The sequence below is a fragment of the Rousettus aegyptiacus genome, unplaced genomic scaffold, assembly GCF_014176215.1.
Source record: "Rousettus aegyptiacus isolate mRouAeg1 unplaced genomic scaffold, mRouAeg1.p scaffold_m13_p_18, whole genome shotgun sequence".
Taxonomy (NCBI): Eukaryota; Metazoa; Chordata; class Mammalia; order Chiroptera; family Pteropodidae; genus Rousettus; species Rousettus aegyptiacus.
This window is the reverse complement of record NW_023416293.1, coordinates 9,174,803-9,197,066: the sequence shown is the minus strand read 5'-3', so window position 1 is coordinate 9,197,066 and position 22,264 is coordinate 9,174,803. Positions and strand designations below refer to the sequence as shown.

The following is a 22,264-nucleotide window of genomic DNA, read 5'->3' as shown; positions in this document are numbered from 1 at the left end:
TCCCTGTGGCTGGATGATCACATCTGTTAGAAATAAATCACTTTAAAAAAAATTATATTAGTCTCACAGACAGGACGGTCAAGGGCTGGAGCGAGGGGCGGGGGAGCGGGCGCGGCAAGGAAGCTCGACGTTAAATCTCGTGAGGCAGAGTGTGGCCAGTGCGTCGGCAGCACATCACCGCGTTCAGAGTTCAGATGTCAACTCGGCGTTTCCTCTCTTTGAAGCCCAGGTGGCCAATTATCAGTATATGCCGTTTATTCATTAAAAAATAGGCAGGATAGTTCGAATGGTTAGATTTGGCTAATAAGATTTCAAGGAGTAGAATAAAAAGTGATGCGCGAAGAGAGACTAACAAACAAACAAAAAACAGGAACTTTTCTCTTAAATCCATCTGGAGGTTCAACTGGAAGCAAGGAGATGTAACTGGGGAGATTCTGACGTTTTCTTTCTGTACCATGTTCTCCCTAGTTCGCTCATCTGTGCTTCCTTAGAGTTTCCTTCCTTCCTAAGTCACAGAGACAGCCTGAAATTACTCTCAGCAGTTCTCAGTTTCATTAAGATATTTCGATGCCTCTTTTTACGAGAAGCAATGCCATTTTGTAGCCTCTCAGGCCATCAGTCCAGCAAATGAGAAGCCCGTGGATTCACTTGATCTTTTGAATACTCATTTTTTCAAATATGAAAGAACTTAAGCGGTTATACAATGATCTGTCTGTCTATATAATTAAAATTCCATTAAAATATATGTATTAAGCATATTAACTTGTGCATTTTAGTTTTGCAGCCAACGATTATATGCTTCTATAGATGTAGCATATATTTCTATAAGTCACGTTTTCTCTCTGTCATTGTAAAATGTACCTCAGAAGAATAAACTAGGAGAGTGAAGGTTTGAGGAGTTTTTTTTAACCGGTGCAGTATTGACCCATCCTCGTGCCTTGAGGATCTGTAGGAGCTGGTCGGGGTTTCCAGAAATAACAAATTCTGAATTCTCACCTTCGAAGATCCAAAAATACAGCGTTGATGCTCTTTGTTCCTAACTTTCGAACAGTTTAGTGATCTTCATCCAGAAAGTTAAGGGTCCACGTTCGGCAATATCTAAAAGAAACGACTCAGTTGGGTTCACCTTTGAAAGCCAATGGTATTGTTTTAAAAGTCCGTTTCTGCTTCCGCGGGTGCCAGTTTCTGAAGGTCGTGATGGTTGCGGTGTGCGTGACCTTAAAACTGACCTCTCCTGGGAGAAGGGTCTGACCCCGGCTCTCTGTGCGGAGGGCGCCCTCTGCCGGACACGTCCGCTACCACATGCGGCTGCTAACACAGGGAAGCTTTATCCGTGAGCCCTTAAGATGCACCTCGGCAAAGCTTTCTGGAAAACCCTTGCCTCTTCTTGTGCTAGAATAATTGCACGCGTGGAAGCAGCCACAGTTCGCTGTGGTTTTCTTTTCACTGCTGTCTCGCTGCACCCCGTTGGGGGCTCCATCCGAGCATTTTGTGCGTCCTCCTTGCAGAATGCCCAGATGGCGACCACGTGCTCTGCTTTGAATCGGGGCAGCCCTCACCTCTCACGCTCTGCAGTCCGCCCAGTTATCAGGGAGACAGACGTGACACGAGGAAGAGTCTTCCATTTTTCGGCTCCTCTTCATCTGTTCCCCGCCGCCCGCCATGAAGGACGCGCTCTGTGAAGGACGCGCTCGCACACCGGCGAAGATGACAGTCCCTGCGAGGACTGAACAGCGCTGGCCTGGCTGGGGACGCCCTGTGTGCGGGCTCCCTGCTTCCCTCGCAGGCAGGCCCCTTTGCAGTCTAACCGGTTACCTGTAATCTCGTAAGTAACACGGCAGCGCGAGGCGGTGTAAATAGTTTATACCTTGCCAAATCCGCTTATTTCGCATGGGTCTTCTTCACCCTAAGTTTTTGAGCTTAACAGAGAATTCAAATCGAATCCTTCGACCTAAGAAATGGCCAAACGAACTAATAAAATAAATGTAACAGTATAACTGGTTAAAACAGCCCAAGTGCATAGTATAAGTTTAGTGTGATTTTGTGACATGAGCATTTTATAGGGCTTTTGTCTCCAACTGTGTTCTTCAAAGTGTCATCTGAGCACTGACCATCGGTATCATTTTTATCAATAAGAGTCCATACTTCCCACTGGGAAATTAGTCAATGGGATGAGTTTTTCTTGTTGTCGTTGTTGTTGTTGTTGTTTTGCAAATTATCTTTAAGCATTTATCTTCCAAAAAATATTATAGGACTTCGTTCGTTACAAGATAACAATCTAAGCGAGTTTCTTGTTCTTAGTTTAGAAGTTTACGCATAATAAACTAGTGATTGGATTCCGTTTTATTTTTCAGAGAGGACACTGTTTCACTCTGTTTTTCTTAATAATAGTTTCGCTGACAAATGTTACTATAGGCCAGCTGTCTCCACACTTTTCAGAATCTGCACTTTTGGAGCACACGTCCCTGTGATATTTATATTTACTTATTTATAAATTGTAAAATATGCACTAGTGAAAAACATTATTCACACTATAAAAAGAGGAATTTAAAAAGGAGTAGATGTGGATAAAGTCATCAATAGAATATATGACTAATTATGAGCTACTGCTATTAGCTAGTATTAGCTGGTACACATTTATTGAAAAATTCATCCTTAATAAAAATCAAATGTCAGTCTGTTTTCTAAGCAGTATCCTTGATAATTACAATTTTATTTTGTCAACTTCTGGTCAAATGTGATTGGACTATGAGTGTTTTTTACCTCATACTATGGCTGATAAAAAGCTTGTATCATTAGTAAGAATTATCAACCTGGCCATTTACTCATTCTTTATTTATGTATGTATTATTAGTATTCTATTTGAATTATAGTTTTTAATAATTTTGGGAATCATTCCTTGCAAAATAAAGATAAGTCTCTTTCTCTTACTAGAACCAACTTCAAGCCCAAAGAGCTCTTGATAATGTCCTCAATCTTTCTCTGTTTTTTTTTCCATAATCCCATTTTGACTGTTATCCAAAAATTAAAAGTAAATGTCACCACCCCAACACATCCTACATAGAATAATGGGCCGAAAGAAGAGCATGGATATTTATACATGTGACATAACAAAAAACAGAAAGTATTTTCTAGAGTATTTATTTCTGCGTTAGAGCGTAAGGCCAGCAATGATATTTATGACTTCCCTCTCTGATGTCTCTAATGAGTTGGGGTTATTTGGCTGATGACATCAACCAAACTCATTCCTGAAGGATCTGACTTTCTGGTGGTCTTGCCTTCATCAGCTTGAAGTGATCTTCCATTACCTGGCAGACTGGAGGAGGAATCCCAGGCGCACACCTGAGCTTGCCAACCTCCATTGTGTAATAGGTGTATCAGTAGAGGCATCCTTCTTTACCTTGTCCATCACTCCAGCCACCAGTGTGGTTTTTTGTTTGTTTGTTTGAGGTTTCTTGTTTGTTTGTTTTTTGATGGTCCATTTGTTTGTTTGTTTGTTTGTTTTCTTGCCTAGAGGGTAATCCAGATAGCAAGGCACTAGTTTTTTACTTTCCATTCAATGGCATCATTAAGGAAGCTTTTCTTTCCTAAATCTCAGCACATTTCAGAGTCTCAGTCCCAGTGTAGAAAACTCTGGCAAGTTGGTCTTTAGTTCTGCATTTGAAAGAAGGCCTCCTCTCCCTGCCTTTCCACCCACTGTCTTCTGGGGATTTCTACCTTTAAAGCTCAAATCACTAACCATAAATTCCCTCCTGACTCTAAGATTTTATGAGTTTTAAATTTGTTTTAATTGCTTAAATTTTGCATTGAATGATAGGATGCTACTCTCCTATCCAGTACATTTCGTAAAGATCGATGCTTAAAGTTCATCCGTTCCGTGGAGTCTGTGACTGTGCCGTCTTCGTGACAATGACGTTTACATATAAACCTTAGTGCCCATTTCCCAGCCGTTTCGCATTGGTTCCATGAATGTGAGTCTTGCATTCCTAATGGGTCAAGGTCTCTGAACTTCAGGATTTGCGTACTTTTACTTCTTTTCCACTCCCCTCAGCGCCTTTCCCCATCCTAGGGAAAAAAAAAAAAAATACTAAATGAAGAGTTGACTGTGGATTGGACCCTCAGACCATAAACCAATCTCAGTACTTTTTCTTGACTGACAGCTTAAAACCAAGCATAAAATTGAACTTAAGCAAGTGCCCTTCGAAGTCAGGGGACCTCCCTGTCCCCTTAGCTGCCTCCAGCCACGAGGACCTGACTCGGAGCACTTTTCCCGCATGCCCACTGTGCGCCAGGCCCTTTCAGAAAGGTCATCTGGCTCAGTCCACACAGAAGTGTATGAGAAGGTATTAACTGTTAGAAATCAAGAGAAAAAAAAAAATAGGTCATTTGCCTGAGGTCTTCCTGTGAGTGACAGCCAAAACTCGAACTCAGGTGTTCTGATTCTAAGGCGACTGCTTTTTGATTAAAGCATCCGGACTCTCAAAAGTTGCCTCATTCCCCAGACATTAAGTCACAGGGCTTCTCTTGCACATCGAAGAGATCATTTTTGCTAAAATAAGCCAAGAAAAATAATAGATTTTTGAATGATTTTAATATTGCATTCAGAATGCCAAACTATAGCACACTTTCTATCCTCAGTGGGGATCCCCCCCCCCCCAAATGTCTAATAGAAATGATTATGGAAAACTAAAAACAATCTTTGATTTACCTAAATGAAAATAAGAACTTCAAATTCTAGCTCTCAAAACAAATAGAAGCTGTTTTTATTTTCAGCAAAGTATGCTTAGCTTAAGCACATTTTCTCTTAAGGTGTAATGACTAAACTGTGATCCTTTCATTTTTGTTTATTCATTTAGAATGCAAATAAAAGCAGATAATCAATAGATCATAATCTAAAACTAGAGGATTTACAAGCTAATAAGCTTGAGTCAATAGATGTTCCATAGTGAAGCCCTCGGTGCTGAACCTGACATGATTTGCTTTGCACTAAGCTGGTTGACTTAATGCTTTAATTTAATTCTAATATTAACTGAAAAATCCAAAGAAAAAGGGAAAATTTAAATCCTATTATATTGAAATGTTTTCAAAGCAACAACTCAATATCACACTGCAAGCGCTTGTGTGTGTGCTACCAACCTCCACCGTAACCCCTGGGTTGTCGGCAGCCAGTTAACCCCTTAGGAGCCTGCTAGAGATGAATGAGGAAGCTTCTCAGTGGTCCGCCTCTGCAATATCTCTGAGCCTTAAGTGTCATGTCATTGTCTTAGTCTCAGAGTGTCTGCTCTTTCCGACTTACAGGCAAAACTGTCGGAGTTGTGGTTATTTCAGAAGCGATCCCTCTTTTTCCCTTGAGATTATCATTCATTCTGGCTCCCCATAAAGTCGAAGAGTAAGCAGGCTCAGGTCAGAGAGCACAGGGAACCTTTCCTGGTTCCCAGAGAGGGAGAAGTGACATGCTGTCTATATACAAACAAACAGACAAACAGACAAACAAATGCCACAGGCTGCCTTCTGCCTTCCAGAGTGTGGTGACTCTTGTGGCGATGATGAGCAGGATCTGATGCCATTGGAGCATACCTCCCAGCTTATGAGCACAGACTCTAGTTGGAATGCCACCCTTAAACCCCGGTTCATTCCCTTGTAATGGCATGACTGTGGGCAGTTTGCTTCAACTATCTCTATGTCCATTTCCTGATCTGAAAATTGGGGGTGGGGGGGGGGGAGGCATTACAGTGTCTTACCTCATGAGGTCATGTTGAGGATTAAACAATTGAATATGCATAAAGTACTTGGAAAGGACCTGCCACGTACTAAGCACTCCCTGCTTTCACCTTTGAGAAGCTCGTTATGGAAAGAGTTAAACAGGAAGAACATGCCGAGAATCACCACGAGAGCAGCAGCCGGCCTCACCGACGCAATGGTCAGGCGCGTCTTTCGGGGCCCCTGTGTGCAGCAGCCAGCGTCCTGATGCATCCCCTTTGCCGCCATCCTCGCAACGCCTTTTGCGGGTTCCCAGGTCTGAGTCTTACCTCGTGCCATCGCGGGTCCCAGCCTCCCCGGGGTGGCGGTGCATTTCAGCTGCCCGTTCACGCGGCCAGCGTCAGCTTCTGGTCTCGCTCTTGCCTCCGAGAACACGTCAGTTCGTTTCGCTACAGTAACTGGACCGGAAGCTGGGAACGGGGAGTGCTCGCTCGGGTAGATGACATACTTTTCTTCTGTTCTTATCCAATTTCGATATTATCCTAATGTCATATATAGAGTTTGGTATCTGGCCCATTTTACCTATTTTCTGGAATAGTTTATACATAATCTTAATTATCTGTTCTTCATAGATTTTATTTAAAACAATAACAAAAATCTTCACTGGTAAAACTCTCTGGTCCTGGGCCTTTTTGGAGCAGGGACGGATTCTGGGTTCTGCGTTATTTTATTTTAAAGCTGATCAATCTCTCATCAAGTGCATTTGTTAAATTTTTTCTATTTTTATAGAATCACCATTTTATGTATATTTTTACATTTAGTATCAGAAAAGTGTTCGTGTTTTCCTATTGCCCAGGATCACCTGAGCTTGATCCTGGGCCCTCTCCACTCCCCTTACTCCCCTCCTAGATCCCTCCCCCCACAACACCCTTCTCATTTTAAATTCCGTCCATACTCGTTGACTGCATGAATATTTTTTGAGCCCTTACTCTATACTCGGGATGGAGCCCCTGCCCCAGTGAAACTGACATTCTAGTCAAGAGATACAGACTCGAGAAGTCATCATCTCGATATCAACTACATGATGCGCTGTGTTGGAAATGAGTGCTGAGTGCTTTGGAAAAGGCAAAGCGAGCAAGGTAGACGAGCATCAGCGTCGGGGGAGGACGAGCGGGGTGGGCAGGTCGCGGCGGAAAGATGCGCCGAGCTCCCCGCCGAAGACGTGCGGGGTGAGCGAGCTGCAGGAGGAGCAGGCAGCAGCGCGAGGCCCTCCGCAAATGCGTGTTCAGCCAAGGATCGGAAACACGCAAGGCTGCGACTGGAGTGAAGTCCTGCCCGGTGCGGTTCAGTGCGGTTTTACCGGTATCGCCGTAAAATAGATTGCTGGGGTGACGCTGCCGGGTCACCGAGAAGGCACATTCTTAATCTTGATAGATCAGAAGTACCGCTCTTTAATATTTAGTGTGACTGATCTGCCACCTTAAAATTTAATTATCCCAAATTTAATTTTTTTCCCTCTTCTCCCTTGAAAAATGAGTCATCTTGAAGCCATTCTTTCATTCCGCAATGTTTTTATGGTAACCGAGTCATCATCGTTCATTTTGCAAGGATTCTAGCTTCCGCTTTATAGATTAAATTGATAGAGACCATTTTTCTATAAAGAAGATGTCTGTGAATTGAATCTTCTTTTTGCATTGCCCACCCCCCCACCCCCCAGTGACAAAATGAACGATGTACTCCGGTGAAAGAAAAAAATAACCCCCTTTTCATAGATCATTCTTCTTTTCTGAATGGAGATATTTGTGAGAATAAGACACAAAAGTGCACACAGTAGTAACACGTGAATGCTCCAAAGCGAACGTTTTACGTTTGAAATTTACAACTGTTACGACACATGGCCTCTGACTAGTCAGTTGTAATTTTATGCATATCGTAATTACTTGAAGTGAGGATATGCATTCATACCTTGTGGAAATCTTTTAAATCAAGTCTTCTAACATTGGTCGGAGCCCAGAGCTGGGAACGCTTTACCACTCGTGTGTACCTTTGAATTATCTTCATCCTATTTCGCAATCACGAAGAGCATCCCTCACCTTTTCCCACCACCTTCCCGCTGTTGGACAGGTATAAGGAACGGGGAGCAAGGCTCCACACAGACATGGCCCCGCTACCAGGAGAAAACACAGTCCAAGTAATGTGATTCTGATCATGGATGGGGACAGAGGACCGTATAATTGACTTTAATTTAGTTTAGTGGTATCCCCACCTTGATTGTGATGAAAAAGCAAATACTTGTAATTACCTAAAGGATAATTACAGATTTTGAAATGGAGCAAACATTCAATGAAGATATTTTAAATCTAAGAAAATTCTATTACCTTCTCTATATGGGAATCTATACTTTGTTGGCAGAAAAATAATCAAACGAATTAATTCTTTGCAGATTTTATTTTGTTTCATCAGTCTCTGACCTTGACCTACACTGCAATATGGTAAAACATTAAAGTTCTTCCATTATTCCTTCAAATGGCATTGTAAAGCTCTTTACACATAATTGATTCTTAAAATCTTTGCCTAATTTTTGCGCGTTGTTTTTTGACAAATGTAGTATAAAAATTTTAGGGTGAAATTCACAGTCCTATCCAGTCTTACCACTGACCCCTTTCTAGCCTCAATTAATGCAACTTCAGCTACATTCACTTCCAAGCTCTGTCCCAAATGCATCCTGGACTCTCTCCTCGTCTTTCTTCCAGTCCCTCACCTACGTCCATCACTCATACTCCGCACCTTCCCGACCTCTGTCAGAGGCCGCCTCCCCATTAAGTCTTCCCCAGCATCTCACCTCCCCATGTCCCAGTCAGCGGCACCCCTTCCGCATTTCCTGGGGGCTTAGTTATATGACACTCATCACACTCCAGACTGGCCATATCCATACTCTCTTGGCCTGCTCTACTGGATTGTAAACTCCTAAAAGTCAGGAGGAGCATGGTATCCATCGGGTGTGTCCCGCAGTAACATCACAGAATCTCGTGCATACCAGAGGCTCAAAAGTGTAAAAAAAAAAACAAAAAAAAAACCAAAAAACAACGTAGCTGCTGACCAACAGCCCTGCCTGTCCGCACTGACCGTTTAGGCAGCTCTGTGACTCGGCAGTGCCCACCAGCCTGCACACAGTCTTCATGGACGTAGAACGGCAGCCCATGGTTCTGAAAGGCATTTCCTGCTGCCTTTCTCGTGCTGTGAGTCAGACTTTGATTGTGGAGCAACTCCGCGTGCATGCGTGCGCCATCGACGATGTCGTCTTGGTCCCCTAGGCGGGGCACCGGTGGCCCCGGTAAAGTCAGTGCGCATGCAGAATCCGTGGGCATTTTCTATGTTAACGTTGTGAACGTCTCATATTAAATAACCGTGGATAAGTGTTCAAGGTTGATATTTGGCTCTGGGTAATAAAGAGATCATGTCAGTGCCCAGGCTGATTTGATTTTTTTTTTTTTTTTACAAAATCAGTCCTAGATATAAATAATGTTGACCAAACTTTGGAGAACTCAAAAATCAACTTTATGAAGGAAAAGGAAAACAGCCCTACAAAACCCGTGCCTCACATCATGAGACTTTCAGGAATCCCGAGAAAGATTGTGCGTCGGTTTGTCAGCATTGAAATGCATAAAAGCTATCCGACCGGCTGGATGCGCACGGGCCAAAGCCGTGACTTTTCGGTCATGCTAAATGAGGGCTTTTCCTACTTCTCACGTTCTAGTTTGTACTAAACCAGAAACCCGCCTAGGGCCATTCTTTAATTTTATCATAACGACAAGACGAACTATAACTTAGGACGAAGCAAGTGGCAACATCTCAGTAGTTCCATTAAAGAAGACAAAAGTCCGTATATTTAACCCAGGATTCCTCTGAAGTTTCTCTCTGTGTAAAAAGGCAAACTTTCCATGTGACGTACTCGCTGGATCTCGGCATTCATGGGCGCTCAGCAGAGAAAGGAACCCTGCTATCAGGTCGGGATTTATAAGCCAAAAGCCACCCATTTTAAAACGATGGAAGAAACCCCATCATCTGGGAATGAAGTCAATGGCGGCCGGGAAGAGAAACCCTTTCCACGATGTCGTGAGCGCACGAAACACACCACTGATGGGTGTGGGTGAGGCGGCGCCCGCGCCTGGCTGCTGGTGTCCGTCAGCCAGAGTGGGGGACGGAGATTCCTCAGGGCCGAGGCGAACCGGGTCCGGTGGACATGCATCACGAAGACCAGAGGGAGAGTTCCAGAAACTGCTGGATCATCAGATCGACAGACGCGAAGATGACGGAGTTAGGTTGCTTCGTGCAATTTAAACATTTGTGCAGGGAGTCTTCCCGCGTTGCCTGTTATTGACAGCTACAGATCAATGGTAATTTTTGATCATTTTCAACCTACATAAACCTATTGACCCCACGGCCACCTTTGGGGCACTTCAAGTCATCAAAAACAATCAAGATTTGCATGGGTAAAATTGTGATATGGCTGAAGACTCTAGGAAGTTTCACGGGTCGCCAGGAGCAGAGTTGAGAGGTAAAAATGTAGTTCAAATCGCCTGCAGAACCTCAACTGGCAGAATGTTCCAGAGAGTCTCATCTTTAGGTCTCATAAAAGGATGTGCTGATTTGTATTCCAACTCTGACCCTTAACTCAGATAAGTTAAAAAGGAAAGAGAAAGGCTAAGTCTCATTGGAAATATTAGACTGCGGAGAATAGATTATTCCCGTTTTTCTTTGTCGAGTCATCCTTTTCATTTGTTACCTGACAAAAGTAATTAGTATACTTCTAGAATTAGATAGATAGATAGAGATAGGGATATAATTATAGATATTATCTGAATGTGGACATTCAAGGAAGAAGACCAAAGGGAAGCTCAGAGGTCAGGGATAGCGTGTGTATGAAAAGAATCAGGATGGATGAGGGAAGAGAAAGAAGTCAGCATGTTAAATCAAGATAGTCCCATAGGGAAAGGAGAAATGGGGGGGAGCAGAAGCAGAAAGAAGTACAGTTATTTTTAATGAAGACTTTTACTAGTCAGTGGGCCAGAATGCCACATTTCTCCCCCCAAAAAACAAATTGAATCCAAAACAGTTAAGATCCATAGCGCTCAAGCGCATATTCTGAATGTAAGGAAAATAACAAGTAACCGAATAAACCAGGCACACCCAGTCCACAGAGTGGACCGTGCCCAGATTTTACAGCGAGATCCTAACATGGTGAACTTGATACTGTAAATTCATTCCAGAGAGAGTAACATACATTATTTCCTAAAACGCCGAAGAATGAACTGGTGATGGTTGTTTTGTCATTTTTTAATTTTCTTTTCTTTTTTTTAACGTGGCCTTTACTAAACATTGACAGAAAGCAGAGCTGTTAATGAGGTTTATTTAAAGGGGTGTGTGTGTGTGTGTGTATGTGGCTCTTCAGAAATAAAAAAAAATAACATAATAGGGAAACTTGTCTTCAGCATAAATTTATGATATAAAAATTCTCCTTTGCATTTCCTTTACATTTACAATATGTGATCATTCCTAGTTTTTTGAGAAGTAGACCAAATTAGGCAAAACAGCCACCGTGACCTCCTTTCACGGGAGCGGACCTGCAAACATTTGTGTGCCAGGCAGGCGTGAACTTCAACTTGAGATCTATCTGCAGGTCTTATTTCTATATTAGATGATGAAGGTTTTCAGGCCAGGGCATTTCGAATACTTCTGCTTTGAAGGATCTGCGCTATAAATGTGTATTAAAAGAATCTATAATGAAATCAGTTTTGTTAGTTTTCTAATGGTTGCCGGGAGTGCTCTCGATGACTGAGTGCTGCTTGCTAATCATTAAGTACTCATGTTATCAAAAGTGTTTGATCGTATTGCCATCTAGGGGCTGAATGGAATTCTCGGCTCTGAAATAAACCGTAATTGAGCAGGTGCTGCTATTGACAATATACATATGTTTTTGCTTTATAGTCCACATGCTTTTCATGTTTCTTATGACAAAAAGCTATCTCTAAATGTCCCCCAATAGCCTACCTGTTTTACATATAATCCGTTCGAGGTGATTGCTATTTGCTTTGGAGCTTGTGTTTTTTTGGCATCTATTACTGAACATTCTGAACAAAGAATTTTCCTTTTTTGCATTATTAATCTTGCCGACGTTTGCCCTATTTCCGCAGAAAAGGAATCATTTATCAGAAAAGAGTGTTTGTAATCGGGACTTGTAACATCCTCAGATTTAATATTCATTATGGCCATTCTAGTTTTGCGCTATATTTATCTAAACGACCAATCCAATGTTGTAGAGAAATAAGTTTTAAATATTTATGACTTAACTTTTAATATTTTAAAAAATAGAAATTAACAAAATTTGTTTCAGAGTCCGGTTGCTTAGCAAATGTTTAAATATTAAATGATTTCAGGAGGTTAGCATGTAATATCATAATGGCATTTATTGAAACAGGAAAATTGACTTTACAGGTTTGTGATTGATAAGTAAAGGAAATTGTATTTCTCCGCTTGTGTTTAACACATAATAAGAAACATTAGCACAGTGGAAACTTGTAACCAAGAATGTGAGGAAACAGTGTCAAAAATTGTGTATGTATGCTTTGTTTTTATCTAACCAATTTTTTAAGAAAATGGTTCAGTTTGATTTTGCCACCTCGCTTTAGATTTTATTCAAAATGATTTAGATGCCTCCACATTAAGGAGAATTTTCACTCACATAACTTTGTCTGCTGCTTTTGAGTGCGCACTCTCAGAAATAGCTTCCTCTTTTCCACTTCTCGTTCTTCCTTCGACGCCCACTGAGAAAGGAAGACAGTTGCCGTATTTCAACATTTAATACACCAAAGTTGACCTCATATGCCATTAAGCATACATATGTTAAACCAGTCAAAACTTCCTCACAATCATTCACATCCACTGGGTATTGTACACAACAGAAAGTGTGTGTGTGTGTGCATGCCCGTGCACGTGTGTGTGTGCACGCGCACACACATACCTGTACACACATTACAGGTTCACCTGCAGACATAATTCCTGTCTGTAAATAGACATATCCATCCTGCCCAGATGAGGAAAGAGCACCGTGGGCTCATTCAAAACATTAGGATTCTTAGTTCCCATTAAGTTCTACAAAATATGTTAAATGTTGCTCTCCAAGCAGCAAAAAAATAATAATTCCGTTACTCTTTTCTTTTAAATCAAGAAAGACCAAATTCTAGAAGCCTAGCTAACAATTACTTTTGGTAAATTTCATAGTTTTAGTTATGATATTTTTAACAATGCCGATATTTTCACATTCGTGTCAATAGTAGACTTCTCTAAGGATATTTGTGCCTTCATAGTCCAGCTGGCATGTTGCTGTTGTTTTCTTGTGTTTATTTTATTGCATTCATAAGATATAAATACGCACCAGGGTAATGAGAAGGAGATTAGGGAGACGGGGAGCCGTACGAGTAACCAAATAGCATGAGAATTCACGAAAGAATTAGGGTCATTCAGGTGGCATCTCCACCGATGTGCATCGTGAGCCAGGTGCAGCACCAGCCTCCGAGGCGTCAGAGATGTTTTTATGTGATATGTCTCATCCTTCAGGTTGCGAGGTCTGAAAAGGCAAAGACCCTATCAGATCTACACTCCGTGTGTATGTCTGAAACTATACAACACTAGGCAATATATCCGGGTATCAAGAATAAGAAAAAGCCACGTCGTTTCCTTAATCATTAAAAACTGTAGTGACATTGGTGCTGCCATTTCTGAAGTATCTTGGAGAATGACTTTCCAGCAGTTTTCTGGAAGAAAAAACTAACCTGTTGATTTTCTCACAGGGCACCACCCACGAAGCCCACCTGTTCGGGTTAGAACCGTTCACGACGTATCACGTCGGCGTTGTGGCCGCAAACCAGGCGGGAGAAGTTTCAAGCCCCTGGACTCTAGTCCGGACCCCAGAATCTTCCCCAAGTGGCCTGAGCAACTTCACGGTGGAACAGAAGGAGAACGGCCGGGCCTTGTTTCTGCAGTGGTCAGAGCCTCGGAGGACCAACGGTGTGATTAAGGTAATGCCTGCACGGGACACAAAGCCATGCCTGGACCCCTCCAGGTGAACAGGTGAGCCCTGGCATGCCATCAGGCCACCGTGGGAACGCTCCCTTCCCGGCCTGTCTAATTCCCCTTGATAGTGCCTCCGGGTGCCCAGTCATAGGTCAGAGGAAAGTAGCTCCCTGCGGACCCAGCACCGGGCTGAGTGCTGTCCCCTGATCATCAAATGCTCACGCCGGCCGTGCGAGGAGGCCCACTACCCCTCAGGAGCCCCGTGAAGGCTAAGCGACTGCCCGAGCCCGCACTGCGAACGGCCAGCTGGGATGCGAAGCCAGATCGCACCGGAGTTGAACTCACAACAACGGCCGTGTTCTCATGAAACCCCGGCGTCATCCTGCTCAGTGGCTCGCGGAAGCCTTGCCGAATGCGCACGTTCAACAGCGCCCCCAAGCAGAAGCCGGGAAGACCCAGGTGTCTGCCACCTCCCGGCCTCCGCACGTGGCCGTGAGAAGCAGCCTCGCCAACGTCACGCCGGGATCCCAGGCCTCACCAGCCCGTGAGCACGAACGAGGCCGCATTTCCGTCACGCGTGTGCCACCCGCATGAAAGGCAGCCGTTCTCTGCCCTTCTGCTGGGCCTCAGAGCAAGGCCGGCTCAGCATCACCGCAGCCTCTTGGGTCCTGGACCACCCCTCGGGCCCTCATCAGCCGCCTTCCAGAGGTCAGGGCTGCAGATTCCTCAGCCTGCACCTTCTGTAGACACTCTGCCTCTCCTCTCCTGCTCCCCTCAAAGTGACAGAGACACCCCCATTGGTTCACATAAGGCTAAGCTGCGACTTTGGATGAAGCTTCTCTGAAAACCCATGAGGGGGACGGCAGCAGGAAGTCACCCACAGCAGGGCCTTCGGACCGTCCACGTGGCCCCTCCAGGGGCCTCGCTGCCCAGTGCAGTGGCCACCTCTCTGCGCAAGTCCAAGGAGCAGAAGCAGAATGCTTTCTAGCAGCCTGCCTGTATGCGACGGAGCCAGACTCGCCCTGCTCTGGGACAGGAGGCTTGAGCCTTAGGGTCCATGGACTTGAAATCCCAGCCACAGCTCCGAGGTCCCTGTCATGGGACAGTTTCCTCCCTCGCACCCATCATCACGGCGTCTGTCTTTGGGAGCGAGCGCTTTCTGCCCCCGTGTTTGCCTCCTCCTGGTATGGTGGACAGTGGGGCCGTCCTTTTACCTTCATTCACATTTCACCACGTGTTTACTGAGCTGCTACTACGTGTGAGCCATTTATTCAGGAGTGAACAAGACAGACAAGGTCCCTGCTGTCACAGTCCTTAATTGTGTGCGTGTGTGCGCGTACACAGAAGTGGGAGTACACAGAAACAGAAAGCTGGTCCACAAACAAGAGAACTTAAGAGTGATGAATGCTATAAATAAAATTAAACGGAATAATGCAATTACGCCCGCTCAGGCTATTTTAGAATGGATGATCATTTGAATTGAGTTGACATTTGAGCTGAGCCCTGAATGACAAGACAGAGTCAGTCATGTGAAGCTGTGGGAGCAAAATGTTTCAGACAAAGTGAATGGCACATGCAAGGCCTGAAGCCAGGCACGAACTTGGCGTCTTCACGGGAAGGGAAGAAAGCCGGCGTGGGGGAGCCCTGGGGAGGGGTCATGGCAGCACCGACGAGCTCGGAGGGCGGCAGGAGGCAGACTGTGGCCTGCGGTCAGGGGTTTCGAAGCGATTCTAAGTGCAGCGAAAAATTACCGAAGGATTTAGGCAAAGGGATGGCGTAACCAAATCTGTTTTTTCAAAATCGCTCTGGCTGCAGCGTGAACTATAAGGAGTTTGGAAGCCATTGAAGAATTCAGGATAGAATCGATGGTGGCCTGAATTAGAGTGGGAGTCGTGAATGGGTTGGAGATCCAGTCGGAAAGTGGAGATGATGAGAGTTGTTAACGGATTGGATGTGAAATGGGAATGACTTCGTGGTTTTGGCCTTGAGTCATTGACTCAAGCTGAGGTCTGAAGATGTGCAGGTTTCGGGGGGCAAGCCGGCAGTCGGGGGTTCAAGTCTGGCACTCTCTCGCGAGTTCTTCACTAAGCAGACATATCTGGAATTTATTAGCAGTCGGGTGGGATTTAAACCCGCAAGCTTGGAGGAGACGAGCTACGGAGAGACTATAATGAGAGGCGATGAGAGATGACCCAGCACGGTGGGTCAAGCCCTGGGGAGGGTCCAGAAGAGGAGGGGGGGCCATCGTAGGAGACCGAGAAGCGGCAAGTGAGGTAGAAGGAAAAGTTGATGGCGGGGTGTCTCAAACGCGAGGCGAGAATACGCCAAAGGCCGCCGAGAGATCAGGTCCAATTAGGGCAGAGGCGGGACCTTGGATTGGGAGACGAGGTCATCGTGACCTGACAAGAAGGTCGGGTGGCGAAGGGGGACACCTGGTTGGGATGGTCGAGGACAGAATGGCAAGTGAGGGACCGGGGACAGCAACTCTGTGAAGGCGTGTCGATGAGAAAGCGCGGAAGCAGGGCGCCGGGCGGGGGACTGTGGTGTCAGGTCTTCCGGAAGACCGTGGATGGCCGAGTGCGCTTCAGCCCTAACGGAAGTGACCCAGGAGAGGGGGACACATTGGCGGTGCCGGAGATGGTGAGAATAACTGCAGGAGTAAAGCCCAGAGGAAGGAGGAGAGCGGCTCCAGGGCGTAGGCGGCCTCCAGCTGGGGCAGAGGTTCTCCATCCATAGCCAAGGGCAGGCAGGCACGTCGCACACGTTTAGAGTCCCGGGGACCTGGGGGGGATGATAACACGAGAGCACTCCTTCCCGACAGCTTGCTTCCTCAGCCGGGCGGGTTGTGTCATCACGACCTGGGAGGGAGGGAGGGGAAGATCCAGGACACGAGAGCGCACACATGGCGGGCGGATAGAGGAGCGAAGACAAGTTGGTTTTGTTAAACATTTATGGTAAGAAAATCACACCGAAATACAACGACTAGATTTCCAGAGCTCTAAGCTATTTAATCTTGAGTAACACTAAAGTATCCTGGCATTCCAGTCTAAGGCAAGCTTCCCCAGGAACCCCCTGCGGGAGCGTTTCTAATCGGATCTGCCTCGCAAGGGGGTCCTGACATGTGTCCTGAACCCTCGTGAGAGACGCCGTCATAGAGAGTCACCGCCACCTGCAGGGACATCTCATCTCAGGAAAAGGGCAGGAGACAAACCGCTGTTCAAAACCATCAACGCTCAAGTTAAGCTCCATCACATTTTCCCCGAAGAGCCAAAGTTCTACGCTTGCATGATGGATGTTCAACTGGTTTTCCCCAGAGTGAAGAACACCTTGCTCCAGTGGAGTAATCGTTTCTTCCACGGCCTGCGAGGGACAACAGGGTGGTTTTTCCCATTTTCTGGTCGTCACAGTCTGTACCTGCGTTTCGTGTGCCCTGGCGCCTGGCACAAATGATTGAGCGTGCGATTCTGTCTCCCGGGAGATGCTGTGGCAGGCGACGCTGCCATCAGCCCCCACTTACCCGACTCAGGGGGCATCCGAAGCGCTTAGCATCTGTAAAACTGGGGATTCGAACGCTATTCCCTACGTTTAAAAACATAAAGGAAGGAAGAAACCACATGAGCGCTCTTTAAGTCAAAGAATCACGTTCAACAGACTTAGCTTTTAGATATGTGCCAACATGATATCCAACCTTAAAAAAAATAAATAAATAAAAATGGCGGTTCCTCTTCCCGTGGGCTTCACATTAACTGGAAAAGATCACGTTCCCCGAGGTGACATCAGATGCCTTGTCTGGGCCAGGGTCGTGGAGGTGGCGGGCAGCGGAGGGGAGAGGTGGTGAGGGGCGAGCGGGGTCCCGGGAATCCGGTGCTGCGCGTCACCAACCTGCGCCCCTCTCCCCGCAGACCTACAACGTGTTCAGCGACGGGGTGCTGGAGTACGCCGGCCTGGCCCGCCGCTTCCTCTTCCGACGCCTGGAGCCCGCCACGCGGTACGCGCTGAGCCTGGAGGCCTGCACGGCGGCGGGCTGTGCGCGCTCCGCGCCGCAGGCCGCGTGGACCGCGGACGCGCCGCCCCGCGCGCAGCCGGCCCCGACGGCGCGCGCCCTGGGCGCCACGAGCGTCCGGCTGGCCTGGGCCGCGCCCCTGCACCCCAACGGCAAGGTGAGCCGCTACGAAGTGCTTCGCCGGTGCGTCGAGGCGGAGGCCCCGGGCGGTCAGACGCGCCCGGCCGCGGACCAGGTCGTGTTCACGGAGTACGCGGCCGAGCGCGGGGCGTTCGCGTGGATCGACACCGGCCTGCGGCCCTGGACGCTGTGCCGCTACCGAATCCGCGCGTGGAACGCGGCCGGCCACACCGGCAGCCCGTGGACCGCGGTGAGGACGCGGCCAGCGCCCCCGGCGGGGCTCGCGCCTCCCCAGGTCACCTGCGTGCGCGCGAGCCCCCCGGCGCTGCTGGTGGCCTGGACCCCGCCGGCGCGGCCCAACGGGCTCGTGCAGGCCTACAGGCTGCACCGGGCCGGGGCGCCCTCGGCCCTCAGCTTCGACGCCGCGGCGCGGAACCACACGGACCACGAGCTCCGCCCTTTCCACACCTACAGCTACGCGCTCACGGCCTGCACGGCGGGGGGCTGCGCCACCAGCCCGCCCGCCAGCGTCACCACCCCCGAGGCCGCCCCCGCGGGGGTCGGCGCGCCCGCCCTCCGGGCCGTCAGCGCCACGCAGATCAACGCGTCCTGGGCACCACCGTCCGCTCCGAATGGGAGGATCACGCAGTATTCGCTCAGGTGCGACGGGCGGGAGTACCTGGCCGGGCAGAGCCTGTCCCTGCCGGTGCCCCGCCTGCGGCCTCACACGCGGTACAACTTCTCGTTAGTCGCCTGCACAAGCGCAGGTTGCACGACTGGTGCGTCGAGCTCTGCCTGGACGATGGAGGCCCCCCCGCAGGACATGGACCCCCCAAAACTGCAAGTCACAGGCTCGGCGTCGATAGAGATCACCTGGACGCCTCCGAGGACCCCGAACGGCCACATCAGGGGCTACGAACTGAGGCGGGACGGCAGCCTCGTGTACGCGGGCCTGGAAACGCGCTACCACGACTTCGCGCTCGCCCCGGGGGTGGAGTACGGCTACGCGGTGACCGCCACCAACAGCCAGGGCGGCGTCTCGAGTCCCCTCGTCACGGACCGGACCAGCCCTTCGGCGCCTTCCGGGGTGCAGCCCCCGAAACTGCAGCCCAAGGGCCCCCGAGCGATATCAGTGAGCTGGGACCCTCCCGTGAGGCCGAACGGCCGCATCGTCAACTACAGCCTCTCCGTCCGCGAGCTGCTCGAGGGAGAAGCCGAAACCGTGCGCATCGACGCCACGCACGGCTCCTTCGGCGCCCGGGCCTTCGTGGCGACCCGGCTGCAGCCGTTCCGCAGGTGGGTGCAGGGGGGTGCCCGGCGCCGCGCGTGCCGAGCGGCCGTCCCCTCCGTGGTGCGGGTCCGCAGTCCGTCCGCGGGAAGACGCCGAGAGCGGCGCGTGCGCTGTCCCCCGCCCGAAGCCACCACTGCGCATGCGCTGTCCCCCGCCCGAAGCCGCCACCGCGCGTGCGCTGTCCCCCTGCCCGAAGCCACCACCGCGCGTGCGCCGCATCCCCGGCTGGCTAGAACCTGGATGCATCACTTACAGAGAGCAGAACCTGTGCAGCTGACGTTTTGGGCGTCAGTTTTTCAGACGCGTTTGTGGTTCACAGTGTCTGGAACAAGTAGCACAGGGATGGGTCAGTTCCTACGTCTAGTCCCTCCTGGGGACCCCTGGACAGTCTGAGAGCCCCAGTGCAGCCAGTCATGTGATGCAGGCTGGGGGGGTGGGGGAGGGGGAGGGGAATGAGGCATTGTTTTTCAGTATGAAAAAGGTGCCAGCTCAGTGAGCGAGCATTCTCACGGGCCCGAGGTGGGCGGACTAGCATTTAGTTCTGGGAACGTTCTTCTTACTGAATCTGGTGCTTTTTCCAGAGATAATGAGGTTCCTTAGACGATTTCCTCACCCCCCTTAGGGCTGGTAAGGGGCACCTTGCTGGGCAGGACCTGTCCCTTCTGGTTCCTTCCTGACGTCACGGTTTCGTGGGACGGTGCCGCCTGGCCAGCTCACGCGTTCCCAGCGGCCCCCTCTGGCCCCCAAGTGTTCCCAGGCGTGTGCACCACCCCCCACGGCTTCACGAATCGCTCGGCCTTTTGCCCCACCACATTTTAAGCAAGTTACATCCCCAGAGAGAAGGATAATAAAAGACATTTTATGCTTAAAATTTAGCAAAATGGAACAGAACCATTTTAAAAATTTAAAGGCCGAAAGGGTTTATTTCCAACCACCACTGGCAAAACTCAGCTCTTACTGCCGTGATGGGTGGATTAGATCCGTTCTCTAATTACCTCTGTTACACGGTGCTGTTTAAAGGAAGCATTCATGGTCTCATGCATCCACTCATGACAGTTTTTTAGCGTCGCATTAACCAGTAATTAAAGCTTCTGCAGGCACGTTCCACAGCTACCCACATGCCGTGGTAGCTGGTTTTCATCCTAGTCTGAAAAGGCCCATGTTATCTGCAGATTTACATTGCACAACTGGCTTCCTCTTTACCTGACTGGTAGCTGCAAGTTTCAAAAATCATATCAACTTGCTCCTCTTTGAAACTCTCATTCATAAAGATTTCTAGAGAAGAAAAAGGTTTCCGGATGTGAGGGGGCCGTACTTCCCAAGGTTAAAAGAAAAGTTTGATTTATCTAATAACCTAGCAATGGTATTTAAGATAATGAGGGATCTCTCTTCACCATCCATAGTAATTGAAGATATAAATTACATCAATGACTTAAATCAGAATGTCGCGTCTTTGTGAAGTTTGGGTTCACGTAGTTTGGGGTTTTTCCAGCAGGTTAATGTTTACCGAATACTGCATATTAGTGCGTCCTCTTGGGGGCACCCACACCCCGCACCGGTCAGTGGGAAGGAGCCTGGGGATCCCTTAAGTGGCAGAAATGATCTGACTCAGAATTTTAAAGCTGCTACAGGTAATTCAGAAAACCAGTAATCCATTCGTGGGAAACCGAAACCAACTTCACGGAATCGACTAGAAGTCAGATCCGCCGTACACAGCGGTGGATTTGGTCCCCACCGAACTGCTGTCCCCAGCACGGTGGGGAAGGGCACGAGAGCAGAGGGGGGTGAGGGAAGAGCAGAAGAAGGGAGTGAGACGTGTCACAGAGGAAGAGAAGGGTGTGACTAGGGGAGGGAATCGGCAAGGAAGAGAACAGAAAGCAGGGATCGTAGGAGCAGAGAGAGAGAAGGCAGAAAATAGGAGAGGAAAAGGCCAGCCCCCCCCCCCCCCCAAAAAAAATAAAGGAAGAACGGAAGATGGCTGATGCTCGAGGGGAAATTAGAGGTGCCATAATATCACCAAGGTGTGGGAACAGGCAAGAGGCCGTGGGCGCTTCATACAGACAGAAGCCCCTTCTGTTGAAAGGGAAAAGTCTCTGCTGTGGAAACGAGGCTTCCCAAGTGGCAAGGGACCAGCTACGAGGCAAAGCGTCATCGATTGGCTGAGTTTAGCTGGGTGGCGGTAAGGTGCCACCGTGATCGATAATCTAGTGTGTGGCCGGGTCACTTTGACCCCAGAAGGTCCCGGTGTGGTGTAAGCGAGCCCGTCTCAGGATGCCAGGTGTCAGGGGCGGGGATTTATGACCGCGGAGACCTTCCCTCCAGCACATTCCTTCGTGACCAGACGTGAGAGGGGCAGGGCATCAGTCCCTTGGCCCAGGCAGGAGGAGCCCAGGGCTGGACATGCTCACGTGCCAGGCCCCGCATTCCGCGTGGCCGTGTTAAGAACTTCTGCAGCGTCCCAGCCTTTGCGGGCCGGGGAGGACCATGACAGTCCGTTTGTTCCTTACGCTCCTGGTCAGGGAAGCAGAGTGCCCACCCTCTCCACACAGAGGGAAACCTTTGCCTCACTTTGCAAAGCCAAGAGGACTGACATGCCCTAAAGTTTCTTTGCTGTTCCTTCAGAGGGCTAGCGATAGATCAGAGTGATCTAGCTCCTCAAAGTCGTTGGTCTTCGAAAGATTCTCGCAGTGAAAATCTGCTTTGCCGGTAACGGGCCATTTCTGCCCTGTGTCCCGCAGGTACGAAGTGCGCGTCGAGGCCTGCACGGAGCTGGGGTGCGCGTCGAGCGACTGGGCCGCCGCCCGCACCGCCGAGTCGGCGCCCCTGCTGCAGCCGCCCCCGCACCTGGAGGTGCGGTCGGCGCCGGGCGGGCTCCGGCCCGCGGTGTCCGTGCTGTGGGCGGGACCCCGGCAGCCCAACGGCCGCGTCTCACGCTACGAGCTGTACAGGAGACAGGCCGCCGCGCGGCCCGTGCTGACCTACAACGGGAGCGCCAGCTCCTTTCTGGACTCGGAGCTGGCGCCGTTCACGGAGTACGAGTACCAGGTGAGAAGCGCGCGTGGCGAAAAGCCACTTAG

The 22,264-nt window shown here is 48.7% G+C and overlaps 1 protein-coding gene across 1 annotated transcript in view; it reads left to right on the top strand.

The window, feature by feature from the left end:
• USH2A (usherin) overlaps positions 1 to 22,264 on the top strand; it is a 526,768-nt gene that overhangs the window by 477,783 nt on the left and 26,721 nt on the right. Inside the window, exons 61-63 of the mRNA XM_036235436.1 lie at positions 13,551 to 13,778; positions 17,676 to 19,192; positions 21,926 to 22,232. Coding sequence (XP_036091329.1) covers positions 13,551 to 13,778; positions 17,676 to 19,192; positions 21,926 to 22,232 — 2,052 coding nt within the window. The remainder of the gene's footprint in view (positions 1 to 13,550; positions 13,779 to 17,675; positions 19,193 to 21,925; positions 22,233 to 22,264) is intronic.